At 49.4% G+C, this 19276-nt stretch overlaps 1 protein-coding gene across 1 annotated transcript; it reads right to left on the reverse strand.

Moving 5' to 3' along the window:
* Positions 1-1132: 1132 nt before the first annotated feature.
* Positions 1133-12975, reverse strand: PTGDR (prostaglandin D2 receptor). Its single transcript, XM_037901310.2, has 2 exons — positions 11172-12975; positions 1133-2690 (listed from the first exon to the last, which is right to left on the reverse strand). The coding sequence occupies exons 1-2, from the start codon at positions 11991-11993 to the stop codon at positions 2493-2495; spliced, it is 1020 nt and encodes a 339-aa protein (XP_037757238.1). The 5' UTR covers positions 11994-12975; the 3' UTR covers positions 1133-2492.
* Positions 12976-19276: the final 6301 nt, after the last annotated feature.

Consider the following 19276-nt stretch of genomic DNA (forward strand, 5'->3'; position numbering starts at 1 on the left):
TAGTAGTTGGCAGATCCCATGAAGCAAAATGGTTTATATCCCTTATCTAATGTAACTGTGGATGTATTTCCTTTAATCATTTCTAATTCCGCTAGGGCTCCCCGTCTCTATTCTGGGGCACAGGTTCAGCATTTACTCAGAGGGAAAAGTACCACCTGAAGAGGGCTTGTCTACAACAGTGTTTCCTGACCCGCCAGTGTGGTGCGGGTACGTTCTAGATGGGTCACCACCAGGGCTGGATTATCCCATCACTGGGCCCTAGACAAACATAGACTTTCTTCCGGCCCGGGGTGGAGGGGAGGCCCCGGAAGTCTCCTACTGAAATGCAAGCCAAGAGCAATCTTTCGTAGACTGTGGGAATGTGACAAGTCTTCCCCAGCTTGATGTGAAACAGCAACATCAAGTTTCTTCCCTTAAGATGCAAAGTTTCACAATAAATATTTGCACAGGTTTCTTCCTTGTAAAAACTCTCACTCCAGCCCAGATACAGCAGAATAAATATCACGTGATACCACAATAAACCTGACTAGCCAAGTAAACACGGATCGAAACACACCTTTCATCAGACAGGTACCATGATAATACTGCATGGTCTCATGTTCTACATATTCCTGTAAGGTGGTTTCTGGCTTTGATACACGTACGTAACTTGAATCAGCATTAATGGCAGTTATACATGTGGCGTGGGAGGAAACTAAACCCCAGTTTAAATGACCATTTTGTTCCCATAGCTGCTCCCATTTTGGGCATTTTCTCATAAACTTGCTGCTTCTTTTAAGAACATAAGAAAGGCCAGACTGGGTCAGACCAAAGGTCGATCTAGCCCAGTATCCTGTCTTCCGACAGCGGCCAATGCCCGGTGCTTCAGAGGGAATGAACAGAACAGGGAATCAGCAAGTGATTTTGCCATACAGATAGTACTCAAATAATTGCAGCGAGCCAACTAGCTATTGGACTGACATGACCCTAACTCGTCCACGTTGTACAATACCTTGGGGAGGGCCCCTCTAAAATGCATCAGATGAGAACAATAATTCCCAGACTGGTCGCATAAACTTCCATTGTTAAAGCAAAAGATCAGTGATGTTTGTTTACCAAACAACGGAAATCATGAACGAGGTATAAATCTCAATGCTGGCTAAAGAATAATTTATTGAACAAACCATACAATGCAACAGGATGTTGCTTTCTACGATACATTTTTTAGCCCTTGTTTGTCCCCCATGAATAGTTAAAGCACTTGAACGGTTGTAGCATATAAATGTAAATGCATTACTCCACCGCAAGCCTGTTTACTGTCTTAAGACCCAACCTGGCAAAGATTTACCCCCCCTGCATAACTTTATTCACGGACTACTCAGAAGAGTAAAGTTACACCCGTGGGTAGATCTCTGCAGGTTCCCTGCGGGCCGTGTCCTGCAGTAGTTCTGCACACAGAACTCCCCTTGTCTCTAACACCAGAAAGAGTTCTCTGTGCAAATCTAGGGCAGGGCTTGGCTTCATGGCAGAGCATTACCTACCAGCCCCAGCGAGAGCCGTCCCGCTGCAGAACAACGAGGAGTACTTGTGGCATCACTCCAGCACCACCAAGCCTTTGCATTAGCAGCACAAAATAGCTTAATCCCCACTGCATTGCTAGCTTGAATGGGAGCAGCAGTGGAGGGTCAGGCCACCCAGCCCTGCCTAGCCAGCTAGCTCGTGTTTGAGCACTCAGGCTAGAGGTTTCTGTGTGCGCGTGGAGTTGAGTTCAGGGCTGCACTCGAGTTATACCTGGAGCTGACACAACAGTGAAGACAAGCCCATTGAATCATTGCTGCTGGGTCTGATGCTGTATGTACTGTGTATTTGATACTATCTGGCTACTGGATGACAAGATAGATTTATTGGGGTGGGGAGACAGCTACATGACACTGTGCATTGCTTTGATTTATTTGCAAAAGGAAGAGTTTTATTTTCCCTTATCAGACTTTGGTGACTCCTGATCCTCTCAGCGGATCCCTGTGGGTAGTCACGTCTGTCCGCCGGCGGCCTGTTGAAATCAGTGGGAAACCCCCAAAGGCAATGGGGCCCACCCACGCAGAGTGGCTTGCCGGATCGGGGCCGTACTCAGAGAGCAGCACTTTATACCACAAACTTGATTTTTACCAAGTTCTCTGGGAAGCGGAGCGCTGTCACTTCATGAGATTCACTGTTACTCACATGACCACAAACTTTCAGTTCCAGTCTGTGACAGGAAAGGCAAAAATGCAATAACGGAGGAATGCTTCTTCTCTGTACATGTCCACAGCAGAACGGCTAAGGCCCTTCACCTTCCCTGGAATACATTTCTGTATTTTCTTACCGTGTTTATAGCAGATCCACCGATCCACAACATTTGGCATAATTAGTGAGATCGGTTTGATTAGGTAAACAATTCCTGGAACAATATTCCTTCGAGTCAAGTTACCAAAGAAAGCAGAATGCTCTTCACTGCGGCAGCTTTGGTGTCGAGGTCATAGAAGCCGAGGCGTTGTGGCTTTTTTAGAATTCAGTCTTCTGCAAACCCTATGAAGGAACTTGCGAAAAACTGATGTCCTGAAAATGATGAACACCCAGGGGTCCACAATGGAATTCACAGATAGAAACCTCAGGGCCGTAAGGTCTGCCTTTTCATTAAAGTCAGCGGCAAAGGCTCCGACATAAGCCCGGACCTGTTTTAAATAAAAAGATCTAATTGTAAAATCTAAGAGCTGAGCTCTGGCAATAAAGTACAGCACTTCGTAAATGACTTCAGTAAGCTCCCTACATTCAGTCATCGTACTCGACGGCTTTTCCCCACTGAATCAGCACACGGTTCATTCTGAGATTGCGCTTTGCTTAGATCGACATCAAGCTTAACTAAAACCAACTTAGCAGGCAGATGGATCAGTCAGTAAACAATCTGGGATCAGGCAACAAAACAGTAGTTTCCGTGCACATAATTACACTTCATGGGACAGATCCTCAGCTGGTGATGGGGCGATGCCCATTGGTGCCAACTGAAGATCTGGCCCTATACGTTTCAATTGTTTAACAACTTACAAGCTCAGTAAGTGGTGTGCAAGTGAGCACAGTAGTGCTCAGAGGAATATAGTGAAGGCACGCAGGGCTAGCTTTGAAGGCTAACACAGACGGGTTTTGAGAAGCTGAATGTCTCATGAGGAAAACGGCCTGATTTTGATCTCCGTTGCACATGACTGGTGCCACTGAAATCAATGGCATTGCACTGGCATGAGATAAGAAAGGGGCCCGTATTTCTGGCTGTGCGTTGGCTACTAATCAGTGTCCCCATTCAATCTCTATTCCAGGCCCTCGTGTTGCAGGGCTTGGATGTCATTAGCAGACGTGCAGATCTGAGAGGATGGTTTTGCCATTCCGACATGAATGCATTTTTGTGCCAAATAAAGGACATGTAAAGGCTTCTTCCTAAGATGGAAATAAACTGGTTTCTCCAAACTATCTGTGCCTCCGTGTCCCCGGGCTAGATCCTCAGCTGGGCTGAGCTGGGGAGAGCAAGGTGGATCTAAACAACCTTTGCATTCCTCTGATCCTGGCACTGCCAGGAAATAAAGCAGTCCCCAGCATAACTAAAGGCAACTTTAAGGAAGGCTACGGGTAACAGCTGCTGGGAGCAGTCCCCTAAGGAGAGCTCCTCTGCCCAAGGATCAGGCAGCGTGCTGTGTGCTCTGACACCTGCCCCACGTGGGTGAGGGGAGTGGGTGACGTGTAGTCAGCTACACTCGCTTTATACCACCCTGGGATTTCCCGGTATCAGGGATCCCCAGCAGTGCAGTGCAAAGAAGCTGGGACAGAGTGTCTGGAAACAGGGCTGCGGCAGAGCCAGTCTCTGGGCAACCTAACGAGCGCAGCTGGCCTCCAGCCCGGTGCCTCATTGGCCACCATGATTGTGGGAAGAGTCAGCTAACCAGCTCTTAAGCCCGGCAGCAGCTGCATCTCACCAGCTACTCAAAGCATTTGATTTGCCCATGGCTTTGACAGCGCCTGTCCCAGCCTTGGTTCATTCCAGGTAACCTGGTTCTGATCCCTGCTTTTGGCACTGACCACCCGGGCTCGGCCTGACTCCTGCTCTGTCTCCTAGGTACAATCAGGGCTTAATTTGTGCCAGGGCACGTGAAGGCTAATCCCCTGCACCTCTAGCCTTGGCAGATCATAGCCCCGGCACCTCTGGGCTTGCTGCATCAGTTAGGAATCTCCAACAGCTGGGCATGACTGCCACATCCCGGTCCTGTGACACAGGGGCTGAGGATGTGAACTAGACTTCATCTGTCTCGAACACAGGGGATAATAGCGCCCAAATTTGTGAAGACGTAAATGCTGGAATGAAAGGCATGATGGCCCTGATTCTCCTTTCACTTTACACTCACATAACTCTCTTAACGTCAGTCGAGTTAACTGTGATTTCGTTTCCCCCTGGTGGGCAAGGAGGACCAGGCCCGCTCTCTGTGAAACGTAACTACTGGGGAAGCGAATGTGTAAGGAACAATTGAGCGTTTGCAAACACGGCGGATCATAGGGACACATTGCAGCTGGGAAGGAAACAGCCTCCTTTCTGATGCAGCACAAAGCGAAGTCTACGTAGGGGCAAAACCTGAGCTCAGGAATTAGGTCATCTGGAGAATCCTCTGACAAATGGAATTGCTCATGGATCAGGAAATCCCGTCATTGGTTGCATTAAACAGCAAGGTGAGGTCCCAATCCTGCAAATCCTTAGGCAAGGGAAATAAGGAGGAAGAGCTAGCAGGTGAATCACAGAATCTCAGGGTTGGAAGGGACCTCAGGAGGGCATCTAGTCCAACCCCCTGCTCAAAGCAGGACCAATCCCCAATTTTTGCCCCACATCCCTAAATGGCCCCCTCAAGGATTGAACTCACAACCCTGGGTTTTTAGCAGGCCAATGCTCAAACCACTAAGCTATCCCTCCCCCCCAAGAAAATCATAGAATCCAAGGGTTGGAAGGGACCTCAGGAGGTCATCTAGTCCAACCCCCTGCTCTGCAGACAACTACTGGTCTGTGGGTGAACCACCTGAGAACGTTTTTGAGGGAAGAGAGAAAAACCTTGGAAAGGGGGCCTTAAACTTTGCTTGGGGGCCCGACTTAGCATTAATCCTTTCTAGGCTACGTGACACTGCCTGTAGAACCACTTTGTGCAAGAGTTCAATGAACTCTTTCCGCATCTCCATCATTAAGGTACATTTATCGTACCAACAAACCAATCCAGTGATGTATGTGTTGAAAGAATTCATAACTATGCTTCTTGGGTCAGAGTTAAGGCTGGATTCATTTCTTCCCCCCCCGATGTACAAAATGTTATGTCATCTTTGGTCTGCTTCTGTGGCATGCAACAGCCTTCTGGGCAGGTAGCAGCTAAAATAGCTTTTTGAATTTTGATCATTGCAAAATACCTGGTGCAAGACAGTGGCAGAATGGAGACGGCAAAAAGCCCAAATGCTGTAGCGCCTCCAATCTAGGGATTGGAAAAAACGTTAGGGCAAAAATCTCAGAGAGATGACGGGCAGTCGGTGAGACTTTTTAATTCCTACATAAATGAACATGTTGGACCTGATTCTCCTCTCATTGACATGGGTGTAAATCAGGAGTAACTTCACTGAAAACAATGGAACAACACTGGTGGAAAACTGGTGTGAAAGAAAAATGAGGCCTATTATTTTGAGACTTTCCTTTAATGCACCTATTCCATAACCGTAAATGTGCTTGTTTTTATATGCAGTGGTGTCGTAGCCATGTTGGTCCCAGGATATTCGAGAGACCAGGGGGATGGGGGGACATCTTTGACTGGACCAACTTCTGCTGGCAAGAGAGAGACACTTTCGAGCTGACACACCGCTCTTTTTCAGGTGTGTGTAGCTGGAAAGCTTGTCTCTCTCACTGACAGAAGTTGGTCCAACAACAGATATCACCTCACCCACCTTGCTTCTGGTTTTTTTATAGTAACTAAAGATTTGCAACCTTGAATGATTTGAAACTTAAATGTTGCTTTAAAAAAAATACACACCATTTTAACTATGAAGTCATCATCTCCATAAAATACCGGTTTTCGCACAATGTTAATATGACGATAATTCTTGTGCGGTAAGAGTGCCCCCTTGTGGACACAGTAATGTATCACCTTTGAGTTCCATTATGGTCTTAGGGCTTGTCTACAAAGTAGAATTATGCTGGACTAGCTATTCCTAAATTGCTCCATGTGTATGTAGACAAACCCTCAGTCACCTCAGAGTAAATCCTGGATAACTCTATTGACTTTGTTGGAGTTACGCAGAGTTTTCTGTGGCATAAATGTGATCAGAATCAGGTAGAATTGGACTGGAGGCTGGCAACTTAGTCTAAGGACAGATTTTTAAAGGCATTTGGATGCAGACAAGCACCTAGTGAGATTTTTCAAAGGAGCCTAGCTGCCACTGAGAGTTAGGTGCCTAATGGTAGAGATGGGGGCCTAAATATCTTTAAAGTCTGGTGTCATTTTGTTTTACTTTGCAGAGGGTAGTGTAGAAGGGATACACAGAAGGGGATTCGATTCTAAAAAAGCCTTCTAACCCTGTGGTTCTATGATTCGAAGTATTTAGACTGTAAATTCTTTGGGCGGAGACTGTCTTTTTATTCTGTGTTTGTGCACCTAGCACATTTGTGGACCCCGGCCCATGACTAGAGCTCCTAGGAACGACCACAAAACAAAGAAATAATAATAATGGAAAGGGGGTGAAAAAAACTGAAACACCTGTAAACACATGAGCGTATGCGCTCCCAAAAGTGCTTCTTTGGCTTAGTTTTGGTACGTGGCGTTGACTTTCCCTTGTAAATTTAAGAATCACTATTTATGTGAAACAGAGAATGCCCACTTTTCACTTTCACTAGATTCAGGTTTATGCTCTATTTCTTTAGTCACTGTCCATATTGAAGGAGAGATTATGTGCAGCTCAGGGGCTTTATCTTCTTTGCCCAGAGACTGCTAAACCTTCTCTGACAACTTTAACTTGGATCCAGGGGTCATAACAATACTTTGGAAAAGAATGTTTCTTCCCCTTTGCAATGCACAGGTATTTTAAAAACAAAACTCCTGAATTCTCTTACAAGATCCTTATCCCACCTGTATTATTCAGCTGGAACATTACCAGTAGGTCTCTGTGCAACATGACATTGTATATTTGTCTCCTTTTCTAAAAAAGGGTAGGAAAGTCCATATACAAATACAGCACTTAACCAATGTTTATTGTCTTGGAGAACCACTACAAATTTACTTATTAAAAACTCCACTGAAAGGGTTTCCCATTAGCCGGCTAACACAAGACCACAAAAGCAGTGACATTTACAATTAGGGTCTAACAACACACAGACACATTGATAAGGAGATAGGGCATTCTGCATCGGCTTTGGAAGATCCTCAACTGTGCGTTTTCTTCCTTTTGTGGTCTTAGCAGACCTTTAACGGTCTTTGTTTTGTGTTGAGTCCATTTCAATTTTATAGGTTAAAAACATTTGGTGCATACAATGAATCTGAAAAGAGAACTGAGCAATGGGATACCCAGGCTATGAAATATTTGTCCTATTTACTGTATCCACCGTGTACTGGAGGTGCAGCTTATTCACTTCTGAATGTGAAATATAAAAGCTGGTCTTCTCGGCTGATTAACAGCTTTGTCAATGGGGTATATGCTTTCGGATGCCTATTTACGTTGCCCCAAGTGTTTGTGAATTATAAGATGACATCAGTTGCGATACTCGGTACCTGAACTTGCACAGGAGTATATGGCCAAAAATATATTAACTTTTTGGCTGATTAAAAAAATGATTATGCATGATAGTGACAACCCATTCTCCCAAGCACAATGTCATGTTGTTTTTAAAATAATGGTTCCCTTCAAAACCTGTAGTGCGGAACAAAAGGGCTAATGATTACCTGCAAAATCATACTTTAAAAAACCCAAACCATTAAACCTCTCTGAGCTAAAGAGGGGTGATGGGGTGGGAGGTGGGTGAAGCCTACTAAAGGTATAAAATCTACCAGATTGTATTTCCAACCACATAAAACCTTCTCAAATTGTGCATGTGGTCTGTTTCTTTGCTGTCTTTTCCTCCAAATTCAGCCCCTAAGTCTCTCCTTGTGGTTAAAATCTCACATTTGATTAGTTTTGATTTTGTAGTTGTAAATCACTGACAAAGGAATTCTGAATATTGAGATGTCCTTAACGGCACTAATGGGCACCACTAAAGTAATTGCATTTTGATTTAATGGCTTTTTTCCCTCCAAACCATACTTTCATATACACAACAGTGTTAAGATACGTGCCGGATCTGGATGAGATAGGTAACTGAATTAAGCCAGTTTTCAGAGTACTTTCACATTTACACAAGCGAAGCTGTGGAAAGAAAATAAGGGCTTGATCATTTAAATCCATATGATCCTGAGTAGTAACCCTACTCATATGAATAACGCTAGAAGAAAAGCCATACTGGGTCAGACCAATGGTCCATCTAGCCAGGGCTGCCCAGAGGATTCAGGCGGCCTGGGGTCTTCGGCGGCAGGGGTCCTTCCTCTCCGGGTCTTCAGGGCACTTCGCCGAAGACATGGAGCGGAAGGACCCCCGCCTCCGAATTGCCGCCGAAGACCCGGAGGGGAAGAAGCGGCAGCGGGTCCTTCACTCCGGGTGTGTTCGGCGGCACTGAAGGACCCCCCCCAAGGGACCGTGGGGGCCCCTGAAAACTCTCATGGGGGCAGGGGCCTGGGGCAAATTGCCCCACTTGCCCCCCCTCTGGGCGGCCCTGAGCTAGCACAGTATGCTGTCTTCCAACAGTGGCCTGTGCCAGATGCTTCAGAAGGAATGAACAGAACAGGGCAACTTCTCGAGTGATCCATCCCCTGTCATTTAGTCCCAGCTTCTGGCAGTCAGAGGTTTAGGGACACCCAGAACATGAACACCCCATTGCAGTATATGGGAGTACTCACATGAGAAACCTAATGCATAACTGTTTGCAGGAGTAGTTCTTAAATTAGCACAGCCCACTTTCTTCTGTGAAATGCTCTATGTTAATATGAAATTCAGAGTGTTATCCAGTGCTGGAGACATGTCTCAATGGATAATGTTTTAGAGAGAAAAGGACATGAAAACCTCCCTCGCATAAGAAATCGGGGCATGTGAGGAGAACGTGGGTAAGATTTGAGTGATCTGTGGAAGGTGAATGATGCTTCATTGAAGGTTTAAGATTTTTCACAATGTTAATACATTGGACACGTGCCTGAATGGACTCGGGTCTCCTTTAAACTGTGGGTACGGGTGGAAAAGTGACTCTGAAATACACAAACATTGGTGTTCCTTGTTGGCTGATAGCCAGGAACTTTGTAGTATACGTCTCAGTGGACTCATCAAAGTAGGATCTTTCTGGGGCTTAGCACAAAACCTCACTGATCGTAAGTCAAGTTGCCTTGTTTGTACTTCATACGCCATGCACAACAGTGTGACTCTGGAACCAAAAGCTTTTGCTGTTAGCTTTGTTGACAGCGCCTGAGAAAAAACGCAGCTTGCAAGAGTTGCTGTCATGGATCTGTAACACTGTAAACATGTGGTTATTTTTAATAACTGTCTCTGTAGAGAAAGCAAGCCACTGACTTACAGTCTGCGGTCGTAATAACCATGACACAGTGTAATTTGCAAGGGGTTCACCTCCTTACTTGTCCCTTGGTTTATGAGTAACCGGAGGGCTTCTTAGTGGATTCAAGCAGGCGAGACATGGAGCTTACAGAGTAAATGGAGCAAGGGGGTGTCATTTTTAAGGTCACTGTGAGAGCATACCCACAGTTTACGAGGAGACTCTACTTGGGCACCTTGGGGTACCCATGTCACTTTTTTTTCCCCTTTCTTTGTCTGCTCTTTAAAAGTTTTTAGTGCAGGTGGAAAGGTGCTGGATTGCTCCCCCAGCAAAGGCTCAGCATGGACTGCAGCGCTGAGAGGGTGGGTCAGTGTCCCTGTCCACTCAGTCCTTGGTATCTCCGCGAAGGCTGTCAGCAGGAGTGCCAAAGGACAGACTCCGTCCACCCACCCATTTCAGGTTGCAGGGAGCTACCCAATTAACCCCTCCTCTGTCACTGCTGCCCTGGTCAGCTTTCAACAGCACCCAGAGCCTTCCGCTGTTTTATCAGCCCATGTGCCTCTGTCCATCCTCCACACCCAAGAACAATACCCTGGAAGTTATCAGTTCCAGAAGTCTGGTAGTGACAGAAAGCTACCCACATCCTTTTAGTTAGAGCCACTGGGCCTTTATCTGCACTCACGCCATTGCCTTCATTCACTGCAGCAAACATATGTACAGGGGGTTCACCCCACTCATCCTGACCACCCCTAACACTGGGACCGTGGTGCTAAGTTTTCAGCCTCATTTTGCCCTCCTGAAGATGTAAAGGGGGCAGAGGAATCAGGATGGGAAATCCCAGCCATTAACATCAGCGGGGAGAGGATTTCACTTGCTAGCTTTGATCCCCTTTGTGTGGGTGTGGGGGGCAAACCGCTTACCCACCAGCGTAGTTCTTTTGACTTCACTGGGCTCGCACAGGTTAATAAAGTGGCCCAGTGTTGGCAGGATTGGTGCGTCCCAAAACCCGGTTTGCCTGGCTGCACCTGAAAGCCCACGCTCCAAAGGCCCCCTAGAAATAGGGCCGCTTCATAACTGATTTGCCAGGGTCGATGTGATGTTAAACCCACGTATTCCCCAGTGATTTTAAACCCTGGGTACAGAATACACCTCTGGAGCGGACACCCTCCCCGCGGGGGGAGAGCCAGGAGTGCAGTGGACCCCCTGAATGGGGCACAGCGCCCCAGCCCTCCTGTTTGCCCGGCGGCCCTAGAAGCACCAACCCCGCTGCCCAGTTGCTTCCAGGCTAGGGCCAGGGGTGAAGCCGCCCAGGGGACAAGCCAGCTCCTAGCAAGGAGGGTGTAAGGCTATACTGGGGAGAGGGGGATGTTACTCCGGCCGGACCCAAAGCCCGCCGACTGAAGTCAGGGGGAAGACGGCCCTCGGGATCAGGGCGGCCCCAGTTACGGTGGGGCGCTTGGGCCCCCCTGCAGGATCGGGACCGCGCACAAGCATCGCCCCAGCGCCCTCTCCCCCCGCTGCTACTCACGATGAGGGGCAGGGAGCAGACGGTGAAGAGGACGGTCATGAGGGCCAGCAGGACGAGGTGATCCAGCTCCTCCATGCGCGGCGCGGCGGGGGCCCGGGCGGCGGGCCGGCCGCTGCGGCGGTGGGGCCGGCGGGCCATGCGGTAGAGGCTGCGCATGCTGGCCAGGTTGCAGAGCCCGATGGCCAGCCCCAGCGCGCCCAGCAGGCTGGCGTAGAGCACGGAGTAGCCCCGCGCCGGGGCGGCGCCGCCGGCCATGCGGATGAAGCACCAGGTGCCCGGGCAGTACTGCACGGTGGCGCCGAAGCCCAGCAGCGGCAGGGCGCAGAAGAGGGCGCACAGGGCGGCGGCGGCGGCGGCCAGCAGGGCGGCGGCCCGGCGGCGCGGCAGGTGGCGCTGGTAGAAGTAGGGGTGGGCCAGCGAGAGCCAGCACTCCAGGGCCATGGCCAGCAGCAGCAGCGTGGGCGCCAGCCCGAAGAAGGCCATGAGGAAGGCGAAGAGCTGGCACAGGCGGCCCGGCTGCCCCCCGGCGGCGGCCCCCGCCGGCCACAGCTCGCTCAGGCTCCGGTTGCGGGCGTAGGCCACCAGCACCATGGGGCTGAGCAGGCACTTGCCCAGCAGGTCGGTGACCGCCAGCCCGCTCACCAGCAGGTAGAAGGCGGAGGCCGGCGGGGGCCGCCCGCGCCGCAGCCGCTGCTGGCCCAGCAGGAAGAGGGCGAGCAGGTTCCCCAGCAGCCCGGCGCCGAAGAGCAGCGAGCCGGGCAGCGCCGACTCGCCGCCCTCGAGGGCGCGGCTGCTCCGGCAGCGGTAGCCGTCGGCTTCCATGGGGAGCGAGAGAAGAGCCCGGCGGGGCGGGACGGGACGGGACGGGACAAGAGCCCAGCCGGCCGGGGCGCTGGCCCCCGGGGATTAGCGGGGAGGAGGGTCCGGGAGCTCAGCCCGCTCGGGGAGGGGAAAGGGAGAGCCCGGCCCTGCGGGCGGGGGAGGGAGGTGCCGGCTGGCCGGGTGTGTGGGGAGCGGGTGGGGGCCAGACACGCTGCCGGCGCGGGAGGGTGTCCGGGAACCCGACGGGGCGGCCAGGGGCGGCCTCGGAGGGAGCCCCGGGCAGCGGCCGGGCTCCTTTGCGGGGAGCGGCGTCCCCGGCGCTGGGGCTCAGACCCGCCCGGGAGGCTGCTGCGGGCGAGCAACGGGGCCCGGTCTCTGTGGGTCGCTCTGCCCCGGCTCGTTTGTCTCCTCGGCCACGTGGAGCGACGGGACCCGCCAGGCGGGGCCAGCCCCGGCGACAGCCGCCTGCTGCCCCCGCCGACACAGGGCGAGGTCCGGCGGGAAACCCCAGCGAAAACTCCGGGAGGTCCATGGGAGGCTTATCCAGCCCTCCCTGCTATGGCCCGATGCAGCTCCCCGCCTGAGCCGCTTTGCCTGCGCTTGCCCGGTGCCCGGCTTTTCCCAGCTGTCTGCGATGTCTCCCGAGCAGCTCGGAGGATCGGGGCGGTGCGGTGTGGTTACGCTAGGCAGAGAATCAATCCTCCACCCGAGCAGCCTGCCTGCACGGCTGTCACCTCCGGGGAAGGTTTCGCTCTCTTGACACCCGCTTGCCTGTGACTTCAGCTTCCTCTTCCCCCAGGTCGCTGCTGGAGCCTGTGCGGTTTGCAAATGTTTCGGTCTCGTTTTGAAGCGCGCACAGCATCGTGCCGAAGGGCTGGAGAAAGCCACTCGCCCCCGGGGGAGGAAAGTTCCCGACTGGCAAGTTAAGAGGGTGCGGGGGCCAGGCTGTGGGTTTCTGTTTCACTCCACCTTTCCCAGGCTTGGGATGCAATTGACGTTTTGGCCCTTGTGGTCGCAGAGAGAAACTCCTGAATGGGAACTGATGCACTGATAAAAAGAACAGGAGGACTTGTGGCACCTTAGAGACTAACAATTATATGTGAGCATAAGCTTTGGTGGGCTACAGCCCACTTCATCGGATGCATGCACTGATGTCTCCCAGAGTCTGCAGACAGACAGCTCCTGTGCCTCCCCTGCTGCGCAGAGCTTTGCCAAGGAGGAGCTGTGTGAAATTCGTAGAATCATAGAAGATTAGGGGTGGAAGGGACCTCAGGAGGTCATCGAGGCCAACCCCCTGCTCAAAGCAGGACCAATCCCCAACTAAAATCATCCCAGCCAGGGCTTTGTCAAGCCGGGCCTTAAAAACCTGTAAGGAAGGAGATTCCACCACCTCCCTAGGTAACGCATTCCAGTGCTTCGCCACCCTCCTAGTGAAAAAGTTTTTCCTAATATCCAACCTAGACCTCCCCCACTGCAGCTTGAGACCATTGCTCCTTGATCTGTCATCTGCCACCACTGAGAACAGCCGAGCTCCATCCTCTTTGGAACGCCCCTTCAGGTAGTTGAAGGCTGCTATCAAATTCCCCCCACTCTTCTCTTCTGCAGACTAAATAACCCCAATTCCCTCAGCCTCTCCTCGTAAATCATGTGCCCCAGCCCCCTAATCATTTTGCCCTCTGCTGGACTCTCAAATTTGTCCACATCCTTTCCTGTAGTGGGGGGCCCAAAAATGGATGCAGTACTTCAGATGTGGCCTCACCAGTGCCGAATAGAGGGGAATAATCACTTCCCTCGATCTTCTGGCATTGCTCCTACTAATGCAGTCCAATATGCCGTTAGCCTTCTTGGCAACAAGGACACACTGTTGACTCATATCTGGCTTCTCATCCACTGTAATCCCTAGGTCCTTCTCTGCAGATCTGCTGCTTAGCCAGTGAGTCCCCAGTCTGTAGCGGTGCATGGGATTCTTCCGTCCTAAGTGCAGGACTCTGCACTTGTCCTTGTTGAACCTCATCAGATTTCTTTTGGCCCAATCCTCCAATTTGTCTAGGTCACTCTGGACCCTATCCCTACCCTCCAGTATATCTACCTCTCCCCCCAGCTTAGTGTCATCTGAAAACTTGCTGAGAGTGAAATCCACACCATCCTCCAGATAATTAATAAAGATGTTGAACAAAACCAGCCCCAGGACCGACTCCTGGGGCACTCTGCTTGATACTGGCTGCCAACTAGACATGGAGCCGTTGATCACTACCCGCACTGAGGCCGACGATCTAGCCAACTTTCTATCCACCTTATAGTCCATTCATCCAATTCATACTTTTTTAACTCGGCTGCTCAGTTTCACAGCAGCAGTTGAGCACCTATAGGTGACCGAGCAAGGGGCAAGATTAATTTACGTTTCCATGCTGGAATGGAGGCAACAAGGAAGCTACCCTCGAGAGAGGACCCAAAAGCATCAGGAGGCTGGAAGAGCCCCCTCCCCACCTTTGCAGCAAATAGATCAATGGAAGGGCTAGAGAAGACATCCCCTCCTCCAGCAGCTAACAGGGGTCTGGTTTGGGCTGGGGACGAGAGAGAAAACTCCTTCTTTCGGCTAATGGTGGACAAAGATCCCAAATTTATCATTGAGCTACAAGGCAGAGGCTGATAAGATAGTTAGTGCTCTGAAATAGGATTCTTCTCCTTTGCCTTCCACCTCCTCTTGCTGTTGACTACCCTCCTCCAATCTTTTCTACTGGCATCTGGTTAGTAAGTTTCTGGTATATTTTTTTCACGTCCGCTCTTTGGGATCCCCGAAATTCAGTAGTATTCGAGAAGCTGGATATGAGTCAACAGTGTGCCCTTGTTGCCTAGAAGGCCAATGGCATTTTGGGATGTATACGTAGGGGTATTGCCAGCAGATCGAGGGATGTGATCGTTCCCCTCTATTCGACATTGGTGAGGCCTCATCTGGAGTACTGTGTCCAGTTTTGGGCCCCACACTACAAGAAGGATGTGGAAAAATTGGAAAACGTCCAGCGGAGGGCAACAAAAATGATTAGGGGACTGGAACACATGACTTATGAGGAGAGGCTGAAGGAACTGGGATTATTTAGTCTGCGAAAGAGAAGAATGAGGGGGGATTTGATAGCTGCTTTCAACTACCTTAAAGGGGGTTCCAAAGAGGATGGATCTAGACTGTTCTCAGTGGGAGCTGATGACAGAACAAGGAGTAATGGTCTCAAGTTGCAGTGGGGGAGATTTAGGTTGGATATTAGGAAAAACTTTTTCACTAGGAGGGTGGTGAAACACTGGAATGCGTTACCTAGGGAGGTGGTGGAATCTCCTTCCTTACAGGTTTTTAAGGCCCGGCTTGACAAAGCCCTGGCTGGGATGATTTAGTTGGGGATTGGTCCTGCTTTGAGCAGGGGGTTGGACTAGATGACCTCCTGAGGTCCCTTCCAACCCTGATATTCCATGATTCATAACCCCCACCACCACCACCAATCCTCACTCCTCCAAAAGTCACACACCTTTGTGTCAGAGAAGTCCCATCAGCCATTTCTTAGCACTGATTTTACTTTTTCAGTGTATTCATGTGTCAGTCCCAGACACACCCAGATGCGGTTACTGTAGTTTGCAGGTTGTTTGCTAATGTTTTTTGAATTGAACAAGTAGGAAGAAATGATTTCTGCTGTCACTTTTTTTGCACATCTAAATAAATGCACCAAAAAAAAAAAAAAGGTACCAAAGTGACAGATGCCTTAGAAATATATAAGCTAGACTAAAAAGTCGGGTGTCAATTTTAGTAAATTTTAGAGTGTATGAGTATAATGGGTTTGCCTTACGTTTCAAATGTTGCAGGAAAATAATGACTAATTTTCAAGTCATCTATAAAATATACCAGTAGATTACATATAAGGTACTATTCCAGCACTGGTGAGGCCTCAGCTGCAGTACCGTGTCCAGTTTGGAGCACTATACTTTCAGAAAGATGTGAACAAATTGGAGAAAGTCCAGATTAGAGCAGCAGCAGCAACAACAACAAAAGTTTGGAAAGCAAGAGAAATGTTGAAATAATTGGGGTGTGTGGAATCTAGAGAAGAAGATGGGTGGGGAAGGGAGGACCTGATAACTCTACAAATACGTAAAAGGTTGTTATAAAGATGGTGATCAGTTGCTTTCCATGTTCACTGGAGGTAGGACAAATAATTGACTTAGTCTGTAGCAAGGTTTGATTTTAGGAAAACTTTTAACAATAAGGGTAGTTAACCACTGGAACAGTTTACATAGGGAGGTTGTGGAATCCCTGTCCTTGGAGGATTTTAAGAACAGGTTAGACAAACAGATCAGGGATGGTCTAGGTATACTTGGACCTGCCTCATTATGGGGGATGTTGAGGTCCCTTTCTGCCCTGTATTTCTATGATAGACACAAGATAAGGCCGCAGTTCAGGAAAGTCTCTCTTAATGCTTATCTTTAAGTTTAAGTACTGTCCTGAAGAGAAATGAATGCAAGCAAATACTTACATGCTTTCCTAAATCTGGGCCTAAAGGAGGGGGGGAAAAACAATTCTCATTGGGAAAATAATGAAAATGAAATCTTCCAAACGAGAACATAGTATCAAACTCTTATAAAGGAAACATACTACATTCTTTCGCGCAGCCAAGCAAGCTGGACTGTGAGACAATATCTCAGCATCTTTTAGATGAAGAACAGAAAATGCTTTTCTTAAGAACACATTTTTCACTTCTTCTCTGCTTGTTCATGTCCTGACTAGATGATGTATTTTATGCTTGTGAAGATAGGCTATACTAAATATTTTGCATATTTGGGGCCTGATCCTGCATTCCTTGCACACGGAGAGCTCAGCAACTTCCAGCTGTATAAAGAATGCAGGATTGGGCCTCTCCTAAAATCAGTTGTTTGGGGATTCGGTTTAGGTTGAAAAAGAAAATGGTTTGGAAAACAAAGTGCATTTGTGACCCTTCTTTGCACTTTTGCGGAGTAACATGGTTCACGACCCACCCCTCTTCCTGGGGCCCGCTTGCTCTGCCCGTAAGGCTGAGAGAGGCTTCAGGTTGTGGAACACCCATGCCTTTATTTACTTAAGGTTGTCCCCGCCCCCCAGGGTCCATCTATATACAAACTTTACAGGCAGAGTCAGCCTTCAGCTAGGAGGCTTCCAGCTCCCTCCCTGGCTGACTTCTCCCTTGCTGCTGTCTGCCTCCCTCCCAGCCTTTATAGCCCTTGGCTTGTCAGGCTAGTAGATGTTGCCAATTCTCATCCCGGCATCAAGCCTTTTCCATCAGCCCCAATCTGCTTCCCTTGATTGGAGCTGACCAGGCAGGGGCTAATTAGGTGCTTTTGCACCAGCACCCTGCTGCAGGCGGTAATGCCTGGAGACAGGGCAGATCCACAGCTTATTTATCTCTGCTGAGGATTTACATGAACAATTGACTCCAGCCGAGAATCTGCCCCAGCCTCTGCAGGGCCTGATCGGCTATTCCAGCAGCGTGGACGAGAGAGACAAAAACGTTCTGTTGTTTCTCTTTTTTGCTGGCTCAAATTCAAACTGTTACGAAGAGCTGACGAACCATAGCCCTTGGGAGACAGAGAGGGAAACCGAGGACCCGTTTGTCCCAGACCCTGGGTCACTTGCCACTGGTGATGCCGCGGCAGTGCAGACCCCTGCCGGCATAATGCTGTAGCATTGATGCAGCCTACCCTGATTGAAGAGGTTTTCCTGCTAGGTAGGAATGCCGCCTCCCTGAGCCATGACAGCTAGATTGATAGAAGCAGTCTTCCATGGACCCAGCTGTGTCTTCTCCAGGGAGAGGCTGACAGAGCGGTGGCACTCAGAGGTATGGATTTTTCATACCCGTGAACAGCTTGGCTACATGTTAAGTGTAGACGAGGCCAAAGACTGGAAGATATGCATTAGTCAAACCAAGTTATTGAGCTCAATACATGGGTGATTGGATGACATTTTCTGGCCTGCATTGTACAGAGGGTCAAACTGGATGATCTAGTGGTCCCATCTGGGGACCTAAAATCTATGAATCTGTGTTCAGAGTGGCCTGATCCTACAGTGATGAGTGCACTATAAATAGGGCCCTACCAAATTCACAGTCCATTTTGGTCAGTTTCATGGCCATAGGATTTTAAAAATCAGAAATGTCATGATTTCAGCTATTTAAATCTGAAATTTCATGGTGGTGTAATTATAGGGGTCCTGATCCAAAAAGGAGTTGGGGGGAATCGCAAGGTTATCGTAATGGGGGTTGCAGTACTTGCTACCCTTACTTCTGCACTGCTGCTGGCCACAGCCCTGCCTTCAGAGCTAAGCAGCTGGAGAGCGGTGGCTCCTGGCCAGAAGTCCAGCTGTGAAGGCAGAGCCGCCGCCAGCAGCAGCGCAGAAGGAAGGGTGGCCCGGTGTGGAATTGTCACCCTTACTGCTGCCCTGCTACCTGTCAAGTCAGCAGCCGCCTTTGTCTGGCCACCCAGCTCTGAAGGTCAGCAGCGCAGAAATATGGGTGGCATGGTATGGTATTGCCACCCTTACTTCTGCATTGCTGTTGGCAGGGTGCTGCCTTCAGAGCTGGGCACCTGGTCAGCAGCCGCTGCTCTCCAGCTGCTCAGCTCTGAAGGCAGGGCAGAATTATGGGTGGCTATACCATGACACCCCCCACCCCCTAAAATAACCTTGTGACCCCCTTGCAACTCCCTTTTGGGTCAGGACTCCCAGTTTGAGAAACACTGATCTCCCCCGTGAAATCTGTATAATATAGGGTAAAAGCACACAAAAGACCAGATTTCACGGTCCGTGATGCGTTTTTCATGGGCGTGAATTTGGTAGGGCCCTAACTATAAATAACTGGGTAAATAAATGGTTGAGGGACCATTATTTGCCTTCTGGTGCCCCCCGTTGTATAGGTGTATCATAGCCAATACCAATGGACCCTGATCCTGTGCTAACAAAATCCCATGGGAGTTTTGCCATTTACTTCAATGAGCATAGGATCAAGCCCCTGCAGAACATACCAGGCAGAACAAATGTTCTTGGAAGCACTCAGTTCTGTTCTAAAGGCTATGAGAGGCACAAGAGAACAAAAGTTGTTGCTTTTTATTACTCCCCCTTGTTAAATGTGTATTTTGTGCTGTCCCTAAAAATAAAAGATGATTAAAAGAATGTTAACAATTTAAGGTGACCTAGTATTTAAACCAAAATAAAATGGATTGAGTCAATTAGCCATGTTACTTTTCATTATGCAGCCCTAAACAAGCAGATGTCTTTTTTA

The sequence above is a fragment of the Chelonia mydas genome, chromosome 6, assembly GCF_015237465.2.
Source record: "Chelonia mydas isolate rCheMyd1 chromosome 6, rCheMyd1.pri.v2, whole genome shotgun sequence".
Lineage (NCBI taxonomy): Eukaryota > Metazoa > Chordata > Testudines > Cheloniidae > Chelonia > Chelonia mydas.

What these genes read in the sequence shown, in the direction of transcription:
- PTGDR (XM_037901310.2), bottom strand. Translation starts at nt 11,993, where the DNA reads ATGGAAGCCGACGGCTACCGCTGCCGGAGCAGCCGCGCCCTCGAGGGC. An exon ending in TCTGCTCCCTGCCCCTCATC is followed by an intron (nt 2,691 to 11,171) that starts GTGAGTAGCAGC and finishes TATTTAAAACAG; the next exon opens with GTCCGGGCTTATGTCGGAGC.